The 18430-nt window shown below is 39.1% G+C and overlaps 5 protein-coding genes across 16 annotated transcripts; 2 read left to right on the top strand and 3 right to left on the bottom strand.

Annotated features, from left to right (window-relative positions):
* Nucleotides 1-26: 26 nt before the first annotated feature.
* Nucleotides 27-2275, bottom strand: LOC132192497 (nuclear receptor coactivator 5-like). Its single transcript, XM_059612482.1, has 8 exons — nt 2019-2275; nt 1855-1962; nt 1630-1798; nt 1391-1576; nt 1063-1262; nt 644-763; nt 418-582; nt 27-357 (listed from the first exon to the last, which is right to left on the bottom strand). Exons 1-8 carry the CDS (start codon nt 2152-2154, stop codon nt 107-109), a joined length of 1335 nt encoding a protein of 444 aa, XP_059468465.1. The 5' UTR covers nt 2155-2275; the 3' UTR covers nt 27-106.
* A 302-nt stretch (nt 2276-2577) lies between these two features.
* Nucleotides 2578-4571, bottom strand: LOC132193217 (NEDD8-conjugating enzyme Ubc12). Its single transcript, XM_059613735.1, has 4 exons — nt 4340-4571; nt 4170-4264; nt 3833-4039; nt 2578-3188 (listed from the first exon to the last, which is right to left on the bottom strand). The coding sequence occupies exons 1-4, from the start codon at nt 4443-4445 to the stop codon at nt 3048-3050; spliced, it is 549 nt and encodes a 182-aa protein (XP_059469718.1). The 5' UTR covers nt 4446-4571; the 3' UTR covers nt 2578-3047.
* A 326-nt stretch (nt 4572-4897) lies between these two features.
* On the top strand, nt 4898-7317 carry LOC132193214 (ras-related protein Rab-21). 2 transcript variants are annotated; one of them, XM_059613732.1, is made up of 4 exons: nt 4898-5082; nt 5135-5565; nt 5618-5736; nt 6372-7317. In XM_059613732.1, the coding sequence occupies exons 2-4, from the start codon at nt 5248-5250 to the stop codon at nt 6592-6594; spliced, it is 660 nt and encodes a 219-aa protein (XP_059469715.1). In that variant the 5' UTR covers nt 4898-5082; nt 5135-5247; the 3' UTR covers nt 6595-7317. The 2 variants fall into 2 exon arrangements, with proteins under 2 accessions (XP_059469715.1, XP_059469716.1); XM_059613733.1 differs by lacking the exon at nt 4898-5082 and having other exon boundaries at nt 5114-5565.
* Nucleotides 7186-16462, bottom strand: LOC132193213 (protein phosphatase 1 regulatory subunit 12C-like). Of its 11 annotated transcripts, none has more exons than XM_059613721.1 (22): nt 16056-16462; nt 14164-14413; nt 13587-13746; nt 13388-13532; nt 13001-13206; nt 12847-12950; nt 12745-12771; nt 12646-12689; nt 12487-12592; nt 12337-12403; nt 12215-12271; nt 12023-12109; nt 11266-11476; nt 10547-10672; nt 9702-9831; nt 9251-9360; nt 9005-9058; nt 8863-8949; nt 8713-8802; nt 8567-8656; nt 8357-8524; nt 7186-7969 (listed from the first exon to the last, which is right to left on the bottom strand). In XM_059613721.1, the coding sequence occupies exons 1-21, from the start codon at nt 16305-16307 to the stop codon at nt 8393-8395; spliced, it is 2535 nt and encodes an 844-aa protein (XP_059469704.1). In that variant the 5' UTR covers nt 16308-16462; the 3' UTR covers nt 7186-7969; nt 8357-8392. The 11 variants fall into 11 exon arrangements, with proteins under 11 accessions (XP_059469704.1, XP_059469705.1, XP_059469706.1 ...); XM_059613722.1 differs by having other exon boundaries at nt 12847-12926; XM_059613723.1 differs by having other exon boundaries at nt 8357-8497; nt 16056-16461.
* Nucleotides 16029-18074, top strand: LOC132193216 (uncharacterized). The gene is made up of 4 exons (XM_059613734.1): nt 16029-16981; nt 17275-17464; nt 17526-17672; nt 17739-18074. The coding sequence occupies exons 1-4, from the start codon at nt 16873-16875 to the stop codon at nt 17905-17907; spliced, it is 615 nt and encodes a 204-aa protein (XP_059469717.1). The 5' UTR covers nt 16029-16872; the 3' UTR covers nt 17908-18074.
* The last annotated feature ends 356 nt before the right edge of the window (nt 18075-18430 follow it).

Below are 18430 nucleotides of genomic sequence, written 5' to 3'. Positions count from 1 at the left end.
TCTAGAGAGAAATTTTTAAATTTATATTTGTATAGATCAGTAAATTTAATTAAAATTTATGCGCAGTACTTGACATTAATTTTAGAGAACTAAATAGGATTAATTACTAAAAGAAGTTTAGACTGCCTCCGCTGAGCAGTGCATCCAAAGCCTTTTGGATGTTGGGGTCCTGCAGCATGGGTGTAGCTGAGGCTGGCAGATTTGGCATTTGCGGCATTGGAGGCATTTTCATCATTGGGGGAGCTGCTAGGGCTGATGACATCGGCAGCTCGGGTGGCTTCTTTAGGGTTTTGTCCATGATGCTCATGATTCGGTTCTTCAGAAGATCCTCTGCAGGGTTGTTGTCTGGCTTGGCAACTGTTATGAGATACAAGTTTTCTTTATATTTTATGATTTTAACTTTTTGCGATCAATTACCTTCCATGGTGACGGAGAGAGCGTCGCCAATTTCCAGTTTCGCCTGTTTAGTTTTCAGATGGTCCAAGTACTTAATGAAGGCATCGTACTGCATCACAGTCAGAGGCCGATTTTGTAGGAGCAGATTGGTCATGGTCTGAATTGCATCAGGGTGGATGCTCGGACCTACAGATAGTTTGATATATTATTTCAAAATTTCAAAACTTTTATTCCTTTTATTAATTACCAGAACTTCCAACCATTGGGACAAGAGCTGGGGCTGTCCGGCTGCCTCCGTTCTGGATGTACTTGTCAAAATTGACCATGATGACGTTAATTCCTTGCTCAAACGGAATGTTTCTGTGTTCTGAAATAGCAATATAAATTTATTCCCATAATCATATATAAAATTACATAAAAAAACATGCTGCATCATTAAGTAAAAATTGATATAAAAGTGCAGACAAAAATTTAACACTGATAAAAAAAATGAAAGGAAACAATTAAGCAATACAAACATGAAATTAACAAATATTTAATTATGGGAAAAAAATCATTCCAAAAAGGAGCCACCTTTTTCAGTACCTTCTGTATTTCCTTAGTTAAGCAAATCGACACATCAAGAATTGAAGGGAAATAATATTCGGTTTAAAAAAATGTAAATACCTTCGGAGTCTCCTTGAAGAATATTCACGGTGAAACTTTCTTTGACTTCATTGATAGGATAGACATTTATTGCATAAAGAGTTCCTTTATTGGCAATGCTTGCAAGCAACCTTCCTACAGGTATGCTTGCGTTGGGAAAGAGAATGTCTGCAGACAAGCCAAGATTCTTCAACTTTTGCTCAATTGTCTCTCCATAAATCCTATATTTATAAAAATTTTAATTATAAATTTCAGAAATTTAATCCTAAAACACCACTATTTAAAAATTGAATCATTGAATACAAATACAAAAACCTATGATTTTCATAATTCAAGGGCCACATCTTACGTTTGTGCTCTATCAAAAATGAGTATTTCGCAATCATTGGTTCTCTCTGCAGCATTTGGTACTTTTGGTGGAGGTCTTGGAGCTGCTGGTGCTGGTCCAGGAGGCCCAGGAGGGAATCTTTGCTGAGGGGCGTTAAAAGGGTTGTTGTCGTACTGTTCCGACGAGAAGTCGTCATTAAACCGTGGCCTGCAAGGTGCATATTATTAGCCCTAAAAGACGCCAAGTGTTTCAAAATTTACCTCCAGGTATCCCTGGGTGGAGACCTGTTTTCCCTGGGCGGAGAACGACCCCTTCTCGGAGGAGAATGGCCTCGAATTTGACGAACAGGTGAACGTTTTCTATTAGGCGACCTGTCTCGAAACAAATTATCCCCAGGCGGCACTGGTTGAATTCTAGCCGGCGTGACCTCTAAAAAATTCAAAATTTTTAAACTTTGTATAGGTTTTTTGTTATTACAAACGCACTGATCATTTTGCCCATGAAGGTGGTGTTGTTCTCCATTTGGATGGCACACGAGGCTGCCTCTTCTGCGTCGAACTGAATCAAAGTGAACCCTTTCATACAGAGGATACCTAAAAACATTAAACTATTCTTTAATTTCTTCATACGTAAATTTAACTTTTCAAACCTAAAATATTTCCATATTTTTCAAAGTGTTTTCCAAGCTCTTCTTTAATTTGAAACTGGTTGCTGTTTGAAGGAGTGTTTTTAACACAAATACGACTCCGAGCTGTGTTGGGGTTGTTGAAATCCCGTGACTCCATCGTAGAAGAAGTTGACACGGCAATAATATCCCTCCGAAGACAGCAAAATCAGTCTGAACTGTCTAAAAGAATTGTTTGTTGTTTTTTCATTCAATCCACCGTGATCCACCGGTGCTGTTTGTTGTTTTTCGGGAATGAAGGAGAGGGGAGAACTGCAGCTGGCCAATCAAAATTGTTGAGGAGCAAAATTCTGCTCTCCTATTGGAGATCAGATTGTCAAGTGGGTTGCTGGCTTAAATTTTCTCAGGCGTCATCCTGGACTGCTGCAATTTTCGTTTCCACTCAAGTTAGTATTATGTATTACACATAAGAGATTACTTAATTTATTTAATATTTAGAAAATATATGCATTTCTATAAATTTTCTTTTAAAATATGTCATAATGTATTGCAATGGATTTTAATAAATAAATCAAAAATAAAATAGATATAAACAGCTTTACGCATAATTTAATTTTGTTTATTAATAACCATAATTTAACAATAAAGGCCTGCTGAAATCAATTCGCATTATTTCAAATAATTTCCACTAGAATTTCGCCCCAATTGAGAGCTGGCTAATTGTGCACGCTGGGCATGAAGATTGCAACATAATTAGTGTGAAGGAGCTGTTGGAGTCTAAAGAGAATGCTGATGTTTTATTCATAATTTTCTCTAACTGGGAATCACTCCCGAGTTTGACATATTTGTCAGGCGTTGGTTATTATTTTAAATAAATTGGTGGTGCATCCAACGTAAAAAAGGCTTTGCTATTTTATATGCAGCAGTCAGTCCAAATAAATGAAAAAAAAATCGCACACAAAAACCGAAGCGGCCAACACAAGTATTCCACCAGAGTCTCAGCAAGAGGCAGTCGGATCAGTCCGTCGACTGCTCTAGCGTGAGAAGACGTAATCACTTAATGCAGCGCTCAAAGTACTGCGATCCCACGTAGCCACCACGCATTGCCTTCTGGACGTTCTGCTCAAACAACCGTCTATTGTTCTGCAAAACGTCAGCTGCCTCCTTGTTTAGCGGATCCTCAGGGTTTGGCTCCTGAAATAATACGCAAATTAATAAAAGTGAAGTATTTCCAATTATCAAAAGTTAAACAATTTTGTTGTAGAATTCCACAGTCAAGGTTTGATTCATAGTGATTTGAATGTAAATTTGGCTTTATATCTCCATGGGTTTTGTGAGTTGTTTATTCTTTAAGACTTCTCTCAACTAAAGCCAAGAAAACTCATGAATTATGGCTGCAGCCCACAGCCAAAACATGTAGAACAAGAAATTTTCTCTAAAACAATGAACAGTTTACAAAAACCATCAACGAAAAGCCAAATTTAAGTTAAAATCACCCTGTTAAAAAACATTATTTATTTTTTAATGAGAAATTTAATGTTCTTTATTTATTAGAAAAATGTTCATTTTCACAACTTAAACTTGCCTGAGAGTTAAACTGAAATTGTTTACTATCATAGTTTATAAAATTGACCTCGATGGGGTTTGGGTCATTTATGATCGATTCGTAGAAAATAAAAATTTATTATCCTGCTTGCAACAAAAAAAAAAAAACTATACAAAACCCCACTGAGCAAAAAGCCAAATTGAAAAACCATGAGTCAACCCTCGATTGAAAAATTCGCTAAAAATATATAATTTTAACTCAAATACATATTCTATTTATTTGGTATAATTACCAGGAAGAGGTACTGCAATCCATAAATAATGCTGTTGATGGTCAGCACTGGTTTCCAGTCCTCTCGCAGGATGTTGAGGCACACATTTCCCTCGAGGTCAATGTTTGGGTGGTAAATTTTTGTGTCACACTTGACCTTGGGCGGTTCGTGTGGGTAGTTGGGCCCCACCTTGAAGCTGAAAACAAACTGTCCACTCCGGTAGAAGCCCTGCGGAGAATCAACAAATTATGATTAATTGGTGCATCAATGATAAATTACGAAAGGGGCGAGATTTAAAGAGGAATTTTGCTCGGGGCTTTTTGGCAGGAAGGAGGTCGTGTCGTGATTGACATCATACTTCATCTGGACTGATGATTAGTTTGAAGTTGAGCAGGTCGTTCGGATCTGGGAATTCCGTGTCGCATGTCTTCGGCAGATTCAGCTCATTGAGATCTACGAGAGAGACGAGGAAGTGAATTAGAGCGAACTTTTTTTGCATAGAGAGGGCAAGAGAGAGCTGTGACGAACCTTTGGTTATGCGCAGCTGGGCGGCCGTGGCCTTCTTCTGGCCGCCGGGCTTGGGACACGCCTCGCCCTCTTTCTTCTGCTGCTTCAGGGAGAACAGCTTGATCATCGTGGAACTGTGGCGTTTATCGGCGGGGGGCCACTTTGACAGCACAGGCCATCAACCAAGGAACGATGCAGGTCCACTTGACGGAACAGAGACACAGAATTTCGCTTTCCTTGGACACCAGCAGATGGAGCAAACAAACGAATAAAAAGTTAATTTTTGAATTAATCGTTATCGATAGTTGAAAGAATTCTAGCCATTTTGCTCAAGTTTTGCCTCAGTTTTTGCGTAAAATGTCTTGTAAGCTCAAAAATTGTTCATGGAAATGTATTTTTTCAAATGAAATCCTGCTGAAAGTATTATATTTGAAGAAAATGAGCTAAAAATTTTAAGAGCCTATCGATGAGGCGATTCCACATGTTTGAATGAACGCATTTGGCGAAATCTGATTGGTTGAAAATGACATTTTAGCAACAACAACAAAAGAGCTCGCTGCGATGTGATTGGTCACGTGTTAAACCGGTTCTAGTAGAGGAGCAGAACCTGTTTTAATTCTTGATCGCAAAATCTACTAAATTACGCAAATATCTTTATTGGAGATTCATTGGAAACGATAAAAAGGTGTCAGAAGTGCGTTTAAAGTCTTAAACCATTATGTAACGACAACTTTGTGAACGTTTTTCACCGGTACGCAAGTCAGGTAGTTCACTCCGGTGCTCACCGTTAATTAGTAATGGCGCAATGAATTTCAGGCACTAATCTGCAAAATAGATAGCACTTGTCGGCGTTCCCTGAGTAATTGATGCGGTGATTCGCGCGGCTTCTCTTGTTATCCCTGCTCGCGGCTGCGGCGGCTGCGGAAGACATGGCGGCTGACAGCGAGGCCCCCGGCGCGGGGACCCGAGGACACAACTTTAAGGTGGTGCTGCTTGGCGAGGGCTGCGTAGGCAAGACGTCCCTTGTGATGCGCTACGTCGAGGACGTGTTCAATTCGAAGCACGTGACCACGCTGCAAGCGTCCTTCCTAAACAAGAAAATCAGTCTCGGAGGACGTCGAGTCAATCTGTCCATCTGGGACACCGCCGGACAAGAGCGCTTCCACGCCCTCGGGCCCATCTACTACCGAGCGTCCAACGGCGCCATCCTTGTATACGACATCACCGATCAGGACTCGTTCGAAAAAGTCTAAATCCTCTATGATGATTTTTGAGATATTAATTTTTCAAAATTTTTAGGCGAAAAATTGGGTGAAGGAGTTGAGAAAAATGCTTGGTGCTGACATCTGCCTCACCATTGTTGGTAACAAGATCGACCTCCAGAAGGACCAAACGGTGGATACGCAAGTTGCTGAAGAGTATGTTGGTTTTGTTCATTTCTTAAGTCTGACTTTATCATAAACGGATATTTAATTTTAAATGTTATGCAAACCAGCTACAAAATACATACATATTTTTTAATTTTTTTATATCAACTATACTTAGAACAGATTAAATGTACAAAAATAATTTCAATCCAAAATTTTAATAATACTCATGAAGACCAGATGAAGACGTAACTGATATTATGTATAATAGCTTATCGCACTAAAATTTTTAATTAAGGATTCTTTAATTCTGGGCTAAAATTAGTGTTATGCAATCATATATTATTATTATGCTTTCTGCTAAGAAAATTTGTCCGTGAATTTTTCAGAAAAACATTTTACTTCTGGCCACAACATAAATCATTTCATAGTTTTCCCTAATATTTATTAATTAATTATTTCATAGGGCTTCTTCCAGTTTCTGATTATATATATATAAAAAAAAAATGAAACTTCTGGCCACTTTTGCATCCAGTTTTTCTAGCTCTTGTGTCTGTTAGCATTAACATTTTTAATTTTATATAGTTATGCTTTTTTTCATTTCTCTTTTGATGACTTGTGCTAGATAACTTTTAAGAATTTTTACAGAAACTTAAACTTTTTTTATTTATCTTAATTTATTCCAGGTATGCAGAGTCAGTGAATGCACGCCACTGCTACACTTCTGCAAAACTGAACCAAGGAATCGAGGAGATGTTTCTGGACCTGTCAAAGCGGATGCTGGAAAAGGCGCAGCGCGACACAGAACAGCGGTTGGCCTCTGAATTTGGCAGCTCGAGGCGCAACGTGGTGGTTGTCGAGGATGGTGAGGAGGCGCAGGAAACATTGGGGCGCTCCTCATGCTGCTGACTTTCTTTATTAATCGAGCTGTGAAACTTTCAATGTTTAAAAATTATTCGTAATGCCTGCTTTCAACGATGTCAGAGACTTTGGTAGATAATTATGTAAAAAAAACATACACACGGGACTTGTGCTACGTTTGAAAGGTTACCTTTGCAAATCGTTTATTCATAATAATTGTTGCCTTTAATTTTTAAATTTAATTCGACTATGTGATCTAATTAAGAGGATCAGTGATGAGTAATCAACTTCTATTTTTGCCTATGGATTATATTGTATTATCGCTGTTGAGCTAGGTGCTATGCATTCATTAATCATTCATAACTATAAAATATACATACATAATAACTAAAATAAAGTTAAGGTCAACAAACAAAACGCATCTCAAACCCATTTCCCAGATATGCTCTAAATATTTTGTTGCAAGAATGTCTATTTGGATAAAGAATATTGATTTTAAATATCATTGAAGTATTCAAAAACTATTTTTAAAAAGCTGTATCATGAACCCAGGTGTGTTTTCAGGTGTTAACTTCAAAGAATGTAAAAATTGCAGTACTAAAATTCAATGTTATTTTAGAATCGGAGATATCAAAAAACTTTTATAACGAATTGAAAATCCAATGATTTATTGGTAAGAAACGATCTTTGAGTTGCAGAATCGACACAGTAACAATATTACATCATGAAAGGCACTTTTCAAAATAAATAAAAGTATAGTTGACAGTCTTGGAGGGATTCTTCTTTCTCAATGAAAAATTAAACATCATGTGTTGATTGATTGATTACTTATACAAATCGAGTGAAATGATGAAGACGGCGAGCGACGCGAGTGCGAGAATAAAAGTTGCGTAGGTGACGGTGCTCGCTCGCGTGCTGATCTACAATGTAGAATAATGAGAGCGTTCAAAAAATCTCATGAAGCAAACAAAAAGAGCGAAAGATGGATAGAGAGGGAGAGAGATGGCTAATACTACTTTCTGCGGAGTTAGTAAAACGAACGATTCGAGTTAGCGCGGCACGTGGGACAAATTACATATCACATTAATAGCTAAATATACAAATAATTAGAGTACGATTTTTAGAGATGGCAGAGAGGCGCGAACAAAAATGACCAGATAAAATGCGCGCTGCGGCGGCAGGTCTACAAAAGCGGAAACAAAATGACCATAGTTATAATAATCATAACACTGTAGTAATGTACAAGAGAAGTAGTTGTTGTCTACATTTTAAAAACGACGGCGACCATCCTAAGAAAATAGAGAAGCGTGGCTGCTGTTGCTGCTGCACTTGTTGGTCACTTGGACAGCTTGCTTATCACACGGATCAGGGCTCCGTTTTCATCTTTCAGCTTTTGATTTTCCTTTTTCAAGTTCTCCATCGTCTGAAAAGCAGCAGAGGCGATTTTAGTTGGCAGGCAAGGAGCAGGCAAGAGTGAAAAGAAAGCCGCAAGACAGGAGAGCAATGTTTTCAGTCACGAGAAAAAAATTAAAAATTAAGCATGCAGGTGCAGAAAAATAAATAAGGGGTCACTCCGAGGTTATAAATCCAAACAAGGAAAAAATAAAATAAAACTTCAGGGCTCGAACGAATTAATAAATGAAATAAATTTGATTGACTTTAATTTCGCGCAGTTGAAGGCCAATGATACAACTCTCTCTAGGTCCGAACCCTGATTATTTCAAGATTTCGGACTAACTGTAATGAAAAATGTGCGACACGATTTCAACAAAAAACGAACATGGATCGTGCATTTCTTTTTGAGACTTACAAAAGGCGGTGGGGACTGTTTTTGAAACGATTGGTTTTATGTGGGTTTATTTGGAGTGGTCGATAATTTGGAGACAACCCTAGTTAAAGCCCTATTTTCCGCTCTCAGCTTTTCATTCTCCGCTTTCAGCTTTTGAAATTGCTGCGAACACGGAGAGCAAAACAACAGCTTTTCCCGAGAGTGCAACGACTTGAGCTGTGGCCTAATTACCTTGAGCTCCTCCTCCATCTCCGCCAGCTTCCTTTCCATAGATCGACGCTCCCGCTTCTCAGTCTCTGACAATGACGACAGACTCCCAAGCTGTGTAACAAAAGTTTAAAATAAAAAAAAAAAAAAAAAAAATTAGTTCAACTTACTCTGACCGACGAGGTGTCCTTAAATTCCTCCTCAAACTTCTTCAACCGACTTTGCAACTTGTCATTCTCGAGGCGCATTTCCTCGTACAACTGCAAACATTTTCAAACCTGATCAGAACAACTTTCTTCACTTAATGTATGGATTCTAACCTTTTTATAGTCAACTTCGCCATTTTCTAGAGGTGAAACCTCATCCTCCTGTGCGGCAAGTCTCATACTTTGACTGGGGCGCTCATACTAACAAGAACAAAAATATATAAATTTTTCTCAAGTAGCTCTATTTTAGACTCACATCTTCGGCACGATTGCCTTCCGAGCCGGACTCCTGCCTCTCTGGATCGATATCCTTAAAAATATGGCCGAATTTTGATAAATATTGATAAAGAATTAATCTTCCAGTTGCTATCTTATAATTAAATTTTGGTCGTAAACCTTATCATTCCCAACACACGCTTTTATCTGTGCGTGCAATGTAAGCCTTTTAATTACTATAGGTAAATAACAAATGGCGAACAGACAAAAAAAATTAACAACTTACATCCATGTCAACGTGGACGACACCAGTGGAGCGTCTCTTTGGACGGCGACGACGCTGGATGACCGCTTGCGTCGCCTGGGCATTTCTGCTGTCATTCTCCTTATCTTGTTCTGCAAATTTATAAAATAAAAAAAGAAATTTTTAATTTTGTCAAAATTTGTGTAATTACAAATTGTAAAAAAAGCAATAAAAAATGGCTGGGAAGCACTTTGAAGACAATTTTTTTTTAAACGATTTTATTTGAGTTCTTTTGGGAATCAAATAATGCTATATTTATTTCATTAATTTGATAGAGTGAATTTATCCAACTTCACATAATATTTTTAAATAAATTATAATTATTTATTATTATATAATTATTATTATTATATAATTATTTAAAGTTATTTATTTTAATGCTTTCTATTCTCATAGAATTTTGGGGCCGAAACTTGTGGTTTGAACGGCCTACCTTTGTCATCGTGCGCTGGTAAAGCAGGTTTGGCGACCCCTTTACGCAAGGCGACCGTGACGCTGGCGTCAGGCGGCGCCGCCGCGGGGCCGCTCCGCTTGGGCTCGCCGCTAGCGTCCTCGAGCAGGAACTGCAACCAGAGAGAAGCAAAAACACGTTTAGTGGAAACCGCAGCGAACGAATCTCTCAATGTGCTCCACCCGGTTTTTGCGGCGAACACGGAAAACAACGGCAAAACAACCAACTGCGGTTAGTTGACGCACAAAACTTGTTAGCTGGCCGGCCGCCTTCGAACTTCACGACGCAGCCAATTTTATATAATTATTATCTAGCAATACATTTAGCCGGCTAAGTAAGTTCAAGAGTTAGCCACTACGAGCGACATTAAATGAGATACAAAGAGCAAACACACAACGGGGGTTATAGGACAGGGCGCTTTGTCTAGGAATTTAACTGAACGACTGCGATCGAAAATGGTAAAAAAATTGATCAAAGTAAATAATAAATAAAACAAGATGAAAAAAAAACAATGGAAAAATCGCTACGACATTCTGCAAACCTAAGCATCTAAAGTCCTGATTTCTCTTATCAAAATGAGTGTCATCGTGGGAAGGAAAGCAAATTTGTTCCCAACTGGTTTTGATGAAGATTAATTTTTTTTTTCTTTTTTTAGAATAAAATTGCAACATTTTAAATTGAATACTTAATGATGAATAGAAAATACAATATAAAATAAATTGATTTTAATTTTTTATGGACTGTAGATGCTAGGAGGCTATTTGACGGAAGACGGGGGCTACGACATGGTCGCGTCGCGGGGTCAGAGGACAGCACGGGGGGCACACCTTAGAGCCGGAAGGGTCGAGCTGGAGTCGCCAGCTGGGACGCCTCTCAGACTTGGCCGATTCGGCGACGGCGGCGCTTTTGCCGATTGCCGGGGGCGGTGGGGGCTGCGGCTGCTGCTGAGGGGCCTGAAAACGGGCGCTTTTTCATCCAATTCCGGTCCACAAAATCGTGGGCAAGAGATAGAAAATCCGGTAAAAAAAACTGAGTAAAATTTTGGAATGGAGACGTTTAAGGGCATTTTCTTTTATGGCAAAATTATAAGGCGATAGACCCACTGGAAAAAAAACTCAAAAACACAGAGTATTTTTATAACAAAAACGTAACAAATGTTTAAATTGAGGTGTAAATAAATTCAGGGAAATAGATAAAAAAAAAAAGTGCAATCAGTAAATTTTGAACTCCCTCGATATATAAATACAATTTAAAATAGTTTAATTAAAAATCTTGAACAAGATTCAATTCTGCGAAGTGGATTTTGCTGGCACGCGTCACTTGGCCGCTGCACCGCAAGGTCGCTTAACCACCAGGGGAGGAATGCGTTCGTACGAGAGTGTGTGTATCTGACATTTGAAACCGGAGAGCGTGCAGCCGGCTTGAAATAGTCGACGTGTGCGGTGAGTCGTTTGCTTATTTACAGGTCGCTTTTTTAAGTGAGAGAATTGTTACAACTCTGAGATTAGGGGGCGCAACAGACGCTCTTGGGGGGCTGGGGACTGACCTGCTGTGAGGGAGCGGCGGTCACGGTCGTACTGGCCGACGTCTCGGCCGGGCTTGAACTCTGCTGGTGCTTCTTGCGGACGAGCTGCTCGGCCGTTTTGATCTCCTCAAGGGTGACACCCTGCGTCGAGCGCCGCGTTTCACGCACCCGCTTGGCGTGCGCCTTGCGCTGCGTCTCGCTCTCCTCGTCCCGGACCGGTGGCACAAACGACCTGTTTGACGAGAAGATAATAAAAACGACAAAGAAAAAGAAGAGACAATTCCAAAACAGAGAAATTCGAAAGGTGAATCACAAAAAAAAATGCACAAACTGCTAGACGCAAACTTATTTGAGGAATGTCAGCAACGGTGCTGTGTAAGGAAAAGGAGATGAAAAGCGCACAAAGCCAAAATCATCACAGCCTAGACCTCACTGGTTAAGAACCCAGAGAGAATTTAAAACAAATCTGAATTTGAAGTCATAAAAATAAAAGAATTAAATAAATCTTCAAAAGGTAATTACCTAAAATTCAAAAAAGGTAATTGAGTATAAAAATACTTTCCATTATTAAAATAAATTTTTTTTGTCAAATCAGAGCTTCATGCTTTGTCCAATGCTCAATGAAAAAAAAATAGTTTCATTGTTTCAGTTTTGTTCAAATCCTTGCACTTTCGTGTGCACTTTATCAAGGTCTAGGCAATCACGAGCATGCAGCAATCCATAAAATGAGGGCGCTTCTGGCAATCAAACCAACTTGGAGGTACTCAGAGATACGCACTTAAACAAGTTTTTGAAGATATTGCCTGGACTAAGTTTGCTGCCGCTCTGGGTTGGAGTGACGGGCACTGAGGACGATCCCAACAGACTACCCCAAACAGGGAGAACCATTACACTTGTGATTTCACCAAAAATTTAGGTGCCCCAATAGTAACCTCCACCACCAAAAATATTAAGAAAAATTTTATTTTACCTGCGCACTTGGCCCAGTCCAGGCAGCAATGTGGGAGATACTGGATCTTTTGCCTCTCTGAAAATATGAAAAGAAAAACAAATTAATAATGTCAGTTTAAATCAATCTATAGAGGGAATTACTTTGCTTCATCCAAGCTCGCTGTCCGTCGCAAAACAACTTCCTGAGCTCCACTTTGGTCAGTTGCCCCTGAAATAATACACATTAAAGAAGAGATAGATTATTTAAATATTTCAAGAGATAGTAAATTTAAATATAGAGACTCAACATACTTTGAGATCTTTCTCCATTTCTCGATCTTGCAGAACCAGATCTTCTCCACGAGGGGATGCCTCCAATTTCCAAGTCTGTTGGCGGCTTTGGAGGACTTTTGGGTGCCTGAGTAATTTAACAATAAGAAAAATTCCCACAACTAGCCATGAAAAACTTACAGAGAGCTGGGTAACATCTGCGCCATTTACACGATTCCTTACATCTGAAAGAGAAAGGTCCAAAAATTAATTTCAATGAATGTGAAGAAGCGCGCGTACCTTCATCACATGACATTGGCAAATCCTCTGTTTGTGACCAGCCAAATATATTAAAAATTAGACTAACTTTGTAAACAAAAACGCGCTTCTTTTTTAAGTTACCTAACTCACTCTCTTCTGAAGTGCCAGTCGTACTGACAGACTCTTCCGACAGCTCGTTGGTTTGCGACTCCTCGACGCCCCTGTTGTCCAGATTCTCATTAGGGCTGATCAATTATTTTTATTGATAAACCACCCAATTAAACTCTATTCATACCTATTTCTATTGTCATCAGCGGGCGCTGCGACCTCGGTCAGAATAATGACATCCATAGAGCGGCGCTTGCCTGGCGTGGTCGTCCTGCTACCCGAGCGCTTGGCTGGCAGCACAGGCCGGTTTTTAAGCAGCGCCGCCTGGTTCTTCTTCATCTCCTGCAAACTGCTCAGCACCTCTGGGTCAGCAATGTCCTCCGCCGTCTGACCCTGCAATTAATTGAACCCAATTGTCAACGGCGACAACAATACCCTCATTGAACGTATGTTATTGAGCAACCGTGGGAAATGTTTTGACTATTTAATTCAATGAGCAAAAAAAAATAGTCAACAGCAAAATAATCTGCTGACATTCAATTTGGTGAATATTAAAAAGAAAAAATAAACTTACAACAAAATTCTTGACTTCCATGTCGCACAAGTTGTCAATGAGTAGTTGACAAGCATCCTTCTGCGCCCAATGAGACGCAGCATGCAGAGGTGTCCAGCCGTCCGAGTCTTGCCCGTTCACGTCAGCTCCTGCTTGCAAAAGCATTCTGCAGAGAATCCAAATTATTTATCAAACCAGAAGAAAGGCATTCAAAATTTACTTCATGACTTGGATGTATCCCTTGGCAGAGGCCACGTGCAGTGCAGTGGCGCCAGTCTTGGGGTGCGGCTGGTCACAGATCTCCCCTGCTTTAAGCCACTCTTTGGCGTCGGCCAGCATAAGGTTCTCCTCTTTGTTCCTGGCCGCATCACAGTCTATTCCTGAAAGGAAATTTTTGTATAAAATTAATTAAAATCGTTAATGAAAATGATAAAACATAAAAGTCCCTTTTTTAAACAAGAAATTCTTGATAGACATTATTTGCTTCTGAAACCTCAAACTTTTCCCAAATATTTCAAATAAGTAATAAAAATAATCAAAGCATTCCTTTGACCCAAAACAAACATTTTTAGCCTAGAAATCGGAATTCAGTCCTAGTGATCAATTAATGACAAGCTGTCTAAAAATAGATGTCCTTGGAAAAGCAGTGCTCTCGCCTTTTAACTTTTAAGAAGAGTGGCCACTAACTTTTTATGGCAAATTAAAATAGACCAACGACCAACGATCACTAACAGCTGCACTGCTCTTGTTGTGAATGGGAGACCAAGACTTGCATGCTAAAATTTGTAATTTCTTACCCTTGGCGTTGACGAAGCTGAGCAGGAGAAGTTCCATTTCGTCCGACTCGGCAATGTCGACGGGCAGTTCGCCGTCGTTGTTGACGGCGGCCACGTCCGCGCCCTTCTCGATCAGCAGACGGGCGATGCTCTTGAAGCCGCACGAGGCCGACGCGTGCAGCGGGGTCCAGCCCTCGTTGTCGCCGCGGTTTACGTCGGCGCCGCGTTTCACCAGGAACTCAACCATCTCTAGGTTGTCGTCAATACACGCCTAACAAACATAATAGGGAATAGTAATTAAAAAAACGTACTTATTTCACAAACATATTTTGTTTACAAAACTCCAACAAATGGCGCTCGATACTTAAAAAATTATCTCTTCCTTAAATCGGTAACATTTCATAAATCATTACTTTCTCCTAAAGATTTGCCCAATTTTTCAAAAAGGGAAAGGAAGTGATATTAAAGATTTACAATTCCTCGCAAAAAGTCACCAAAATTTCACAAGACTATTTGATTTCCTAGGTCGAAAAACATACTAATTTTGTTTTAATTGTTTGCATGTTTGTACTTTGTACGTTTATTTTCATTCAAAATAAATTTTTTTTCATTTAAAATCCCGATTGATGTTTCTCGTTATGGGTAATGATTGCCACTTTGGTATAACAATAAAATATTGTTATGCAACTACATAAAAATAAGAAGTCTTTAAAATTAAGATATGTAATTAAATTTAAAAAGTTTTACTTTGAAATTTGCACGCCTTAAAACCCGTTAAAACCTATCCCATTCATAAATATACCCACAGCGTCATCATAGGAAATTTCAATTTTTAGTAACAATTGCGAATAACTGACCACAAACTTCCGCATTGCTCTGTGACGTAAGAAGGAAGCAAAGGATGAAGAATGTCATCATTTTTAAAATCCTCATCATGCAAAATTTCTTTCCTTGTACGTACAAAATTAAAATAACTTTATGACTATCTTTAATTAAAATTTTAAATCAGATAGAAGACTATTAAGAAATTTCTTCTGTCTCTTTACTTTTACTTATTCCAAAAAAATTTTGAAAAATTAATTAAAATGGTTTTAATTTGTGAATAAAATCGAAATTGAAAAACAACATACTAATTTTTTGTCTATGATTTTAAGCTCTTTAGTTCTCGTCTCATTTCCTGAAAATTCCCAAGAATTTTATTGATTTAATTTGAATATTATTTGAAATTTAATATGAATTAAGAAATTGTTTGCTATCCACTTAAATTTTTTCAAATACTTTTTTAATAATTCTTTGTTTCAACACTCATCTCTCTAAATAAAAATACTTTATAAAAAGTAGAAACTGAAAAAATTCTTGCTCAATCCTGGACTTTCTTTATTGTAAAATTACTGTTGTTTTGTAAAAAACAGTAGATTAAGTTGGACCAAAGTCAATGTAAGCAATCATCGAAATAATAAGACTTTAAACGAATAATAAAACTTTCGAGCTCCAAAAAAGGCAAAGATATAAATTTCCCTAACGAAGACTTTCTGTTGCACGAATCGCATGAACCATAAAATCATCGGGAAAATGAAGCTAAAGGTCCACTATTGAGTTGTACAAATGTACAGGTATGCCAATCCTTAACTGTTGCACTCGAAACAAAAATAAGGTAAATTTCGGGCAAAACAAAAAAGGGGGCGTGACCCTGGGCGTGGCGGCACCGACGGCCGTGGCCGCCTGCTGACGGCTGGGCCGCCGGAGTGTGCGGCTCCAGCCCGGAGGCTGTCAGCAGGAGCCAAAAAAAGCAACGCTCTCGTCAAAAATAGTCACGACGGGTAGCGCGAAAGCGGCGGCAAAGGGAGCGAGAGATCGAGCGCCATCTTGGAACGGGGCGAGCCCTTTTATGGCGAAAAATCGGCGACGGGCACCTGGTGCAGGGCGGTGAGGCCGTCTACGTTGGCCGTGTCAATGTCGGCCCCGGCACCAAGCAGACGGTCAACCTCGTCAAGGTCTCCGGCGGCGCAGGCGGCCAGGAAGACGCAGCCGGCCGAGAAGCGCACCTTCCTGCGCTCTCCTCGCTTCGGCATCGTTGACTCTGCATTGGTCTTTGATTCCTCCCATTGTTTCAGCTGCTCAGCCCGCTTGAACAGCGCCGAGTTGTTGCGCGTCTCCAGCGACATCCCGCACGTCCGACGCGCATCCAGCAACCCTGCTTCGGACGGACGCACGCTCGCTTCGGAACACCGAGCCACGACACTTCACTTTTCTCTTTGATCTCTCTCGCTCGGCTCTCTCGGCCGTGTGCTTTCTTCTTCTTTCTTGTTCCCGACGGCGCCTCTCGCGGTCGCTCGGGTCGACAATCTCTCTCGTAAACAGTTCTGAAAACAGCCACGGGAATCGCTAAATAGCAGAACCAGTCCTTTAAAAGGGTAGTAGGAGAAGGAGTTGTGAATCTTGCAGTAAACTATGTTTAAAAACTAGCTTTTATAACCTTTCTCCGGAATAAATTTTTTTATTTTTTATATTTATAACTATAATTTCATTTATTTTCTCCTTGAATTTATTCATATTTAGTACTTTTTAAAACAAATCTTTCAAAAACTCTAACTCTCTTACCTACACACATCTCGATCTCACTTGATTAAAATCAACATTAAAATTTTGACATTTTGGAATCATCATTAAAAACTTATTTTCCATCGAATTCTGGGATTTCTTGCAACTAATTCAAGTGCAGCGAGGAAGATGAGTGAAAAGGGTACCTTTCTGGGTAACCGGTTGCCACCGTACATGAAGACATTCTCCAAGAACGCCGGAAATATCTCTAAAAACACATTCCGACTTCTAATTCAATGTAAGAAATTTTCGAAATTTTAACACAGCCCCTGCAAATTTAGAATAAACGCAACCCGCTTGCCGGTTGTGCGATCGGTGGTTGCATACATGCTTGAAATGAAGGCGTTACTACATACCTGTTAGCCTGTTAGACGCCAATTTTTAAGTTATGTAGGTGAAAAGACTGCACCTGCTTATTAATAGTTTTTCAATCATACTTAATTATTTATTTTTAGATAAATTTATTTGTTTCTAATTTTATGTGTATTTATAACTAAGAATTCTGTACTAAATTCAAAATTTTAATTACAGTGGCAGTCAATTTGATTGAGAAGCGGCCGATTGTGGACGGCGCTCTGCAGAAAGTCGAAGCTCAGGTGGGGCCCATCGAAAATCTTGAGCAGCTTTTCGCTGGTGTTTTCTTCCTCATCAACACATTTCTTCGACAACCATCTGGATCTGTTAAAAAAGAACTATTGGCTGACGATCTTAAAGAACTCAAGTAATGTTCTACTTTTTTGCTAAAACAAATTATATTAACTATTTCCTTTTTCTATTCTCAGACTGAATGATGAATCGGTGGCTGATCTTACAAGTGTTCTATATGGGCCAAAAGCAGCCATCTGGGAGAAAAGTTTGACATCTGAAACACCACGCTGGCCGAGCATCCAGTTGCTGAATTGGAGTCTCGATATGACCGTTTCAGAAAGGTATAATTTAATAACTGTGATACTTGAAATGCCTATTATAAATAATCTGGTTTTATTTCGTAATAGTGAAAACAAAGTTTTCGAACCTTGTCTGGTGCTGGAGCTTGAGTTGTCCAACGCTGAAAAACACAAATTTCACATGACCATTGGACAGTTTCATAAGCTGCGACACCGAGTTGCAGCCCTTCTCGCTGAAATGGCCTCGCTGGAGAAGAGGAGCTTTTTCAAACAGTGATAAATTTTATCCATCAGAAAATTATCAATGCATGCAACTTTTTGCGTAGCAGAATCAAATAAATTTCTCGTTTTGATAAATGAATTCAAAACTATTTAAAGTATATTCACCACTAAGTGGTGTGAACAGAGTAAAATAAATAATAAATTTCCATAAAAAAAATCACTTTACAACCAGGTTTTATAATTACAAATTAACTCCCATTATAACAATAATTTTTCATTTAACAGAGCTGTTGTAAAAATTGGTGGGGGATACATAGTCTTCAATGGTCCTCCAAGAACAGAATCATTGCTTCCAACATGGTTTTCCCGGGAGAACTAGTGGCTTTAATATCCTCCCGTATTTTAATCTTATTTGTTCCAAGACCTTTTTTGTAATTAAAAAAAGAATGGAACATTCTTTCAGCGAATTCTGAAATTAAGAAATTTCTGGTATTAGCTTAACCAATACATTGTAATATAAAATTAAAAAAAAAATCCAGGAAAACCCCAGTAAAATTCAGCTGATTAGATTTCCGCTC

This window comes from Neocloeon triangulifer, unplaced genomic scaffold (genome assembly GCF_031216515.1).
Source record: "Neocloeon triangulifer isolate White Clay Creek 2 clone unplaced genomic scaffold, ASM3121651v1 ptg000003l, whole genome shotgun sequence".
NCBI classification, from domain to species: domain Eukaryota; kingdom Metazoa; phylum Arthropoda; class Insecta; order Ephemeroptera; family Baetidae; genus Neocloeon; species Neocloeon triangulifer.
Note: the sequence above shows the minus strand (reverse complement) of the source record. Positions and strands in the feature narration are given on the sequence as shown.

Excerpts from the sequence above, each read along its gene's own strand:
- LOC132192497 (XM_059612482.1), bottom strand. The coding sequence starts at position 2,154 with ATGGAGTCACGGGATTTCAACAACCCCAACACAGCTCGGAGTCGTATT. Across the intron at positions 1,577-1,629 it reads CCACCCAGGGATACCTGGAG|GCCACGGTTTAATGACGACT; the intron begins GTAAATTTTGAA and ends TGCACCTTGCAG. Across the intron at positions 358-417 it reads TCTCTCCGTCACCATGGAAG|TTGCCAAGCCAGACAACAAC; the intron begins GTAATTGATCGC and ends ATCTCATAACAG.
- LOC132193213 (XM_059613721.1), bottom strand. The coding sequence starts at position 16,307 with ATGTCGCTGGAGACGCGCAACAACTCGGCGCTGTTCAAGCGGGCTGAG. Across the intron at positions 12,110-12,214 it reads GGACTGGGCCAAGTGCGCAG|TCTGTTGGGATCGTCCTCAG; the intron begins GTAAAATAAAAT and ends TGTTTGGGGTAG. Across the intron at positions 8,525-8,566 it reads AGATGGAGGAGGAGCTCAAG|CTGTTGTTTTGCTCTCCGTG; the intron begins GTAATTAGGCCA and ends TCTCGGGAAAAG.
- LOC132193214 (XM_059613732.1), top strand. The coding sequence starts at position 5,248 with ATGGCGGCTGACAGCGAGGCCCCCGGCGCGGGGACCCGAGGACACAAC. Across the intron at positions 5,566-5,617 it reads ATCAGGACTCGTTCGAAAAA|GCGAAAAATTGGGTGAAGGA; the intron begins GTCTAAATCCTC and ends CAAAATTTTTAG. Across the intron at positions 5,737-6,371 it reads GATACGCAAGTTGCTGAAGA|GTATGCAGAGTCAGTGAATG; the intron begins GTATGTTGGTTT and ends AATTTATTCCAG.
- LOC132193216 (XM_059613734.1), top strand. The coding sequence starts at position 16,873 with ATGAGTGAAAAGGGTACCTTTCTGGGTAACCGGTTGCCACCGTACATG. Across the intron at positions 16,982-17,274 it reads ATTCCGACTTCTAATTCAAT|TGGCAGTCAATTTGATTGAG; the intron begins GTAAGAAATTTT and ends TTTTAATTACAG. Across the intron at positions 17,465-17,525 it reads GACGATCTTAAAGAACTCAA|ACTGAATGATGAATCGGTGG; the intron begins GTAATGTTCTAC and ends TTCTATTCTCAG.
- LOC132193217 (XM_059613735.1), bottom strand. The coding sequence starts at position 4,445 with ATGATCAAGCTGTTCTCCCTGAAGCAGCAGAAGAAAGAGGGCGAGGCG. Across the intron at positions 4,040-4,169 it reads TAATCATCAGTCCAGATGAA|GGCTTCTACCGGAGTGGACA; the intron begins GTATGATGTCAA and ends GATTCTCCGCAG. Across the intron at positions 3,189-3,832 it reads GATTGCAGTACCTCTTCCTG|GAGCCAAACCCTGAGGATCC; the intron begins GTAATTATACCA and ends GTATTATTTCAG.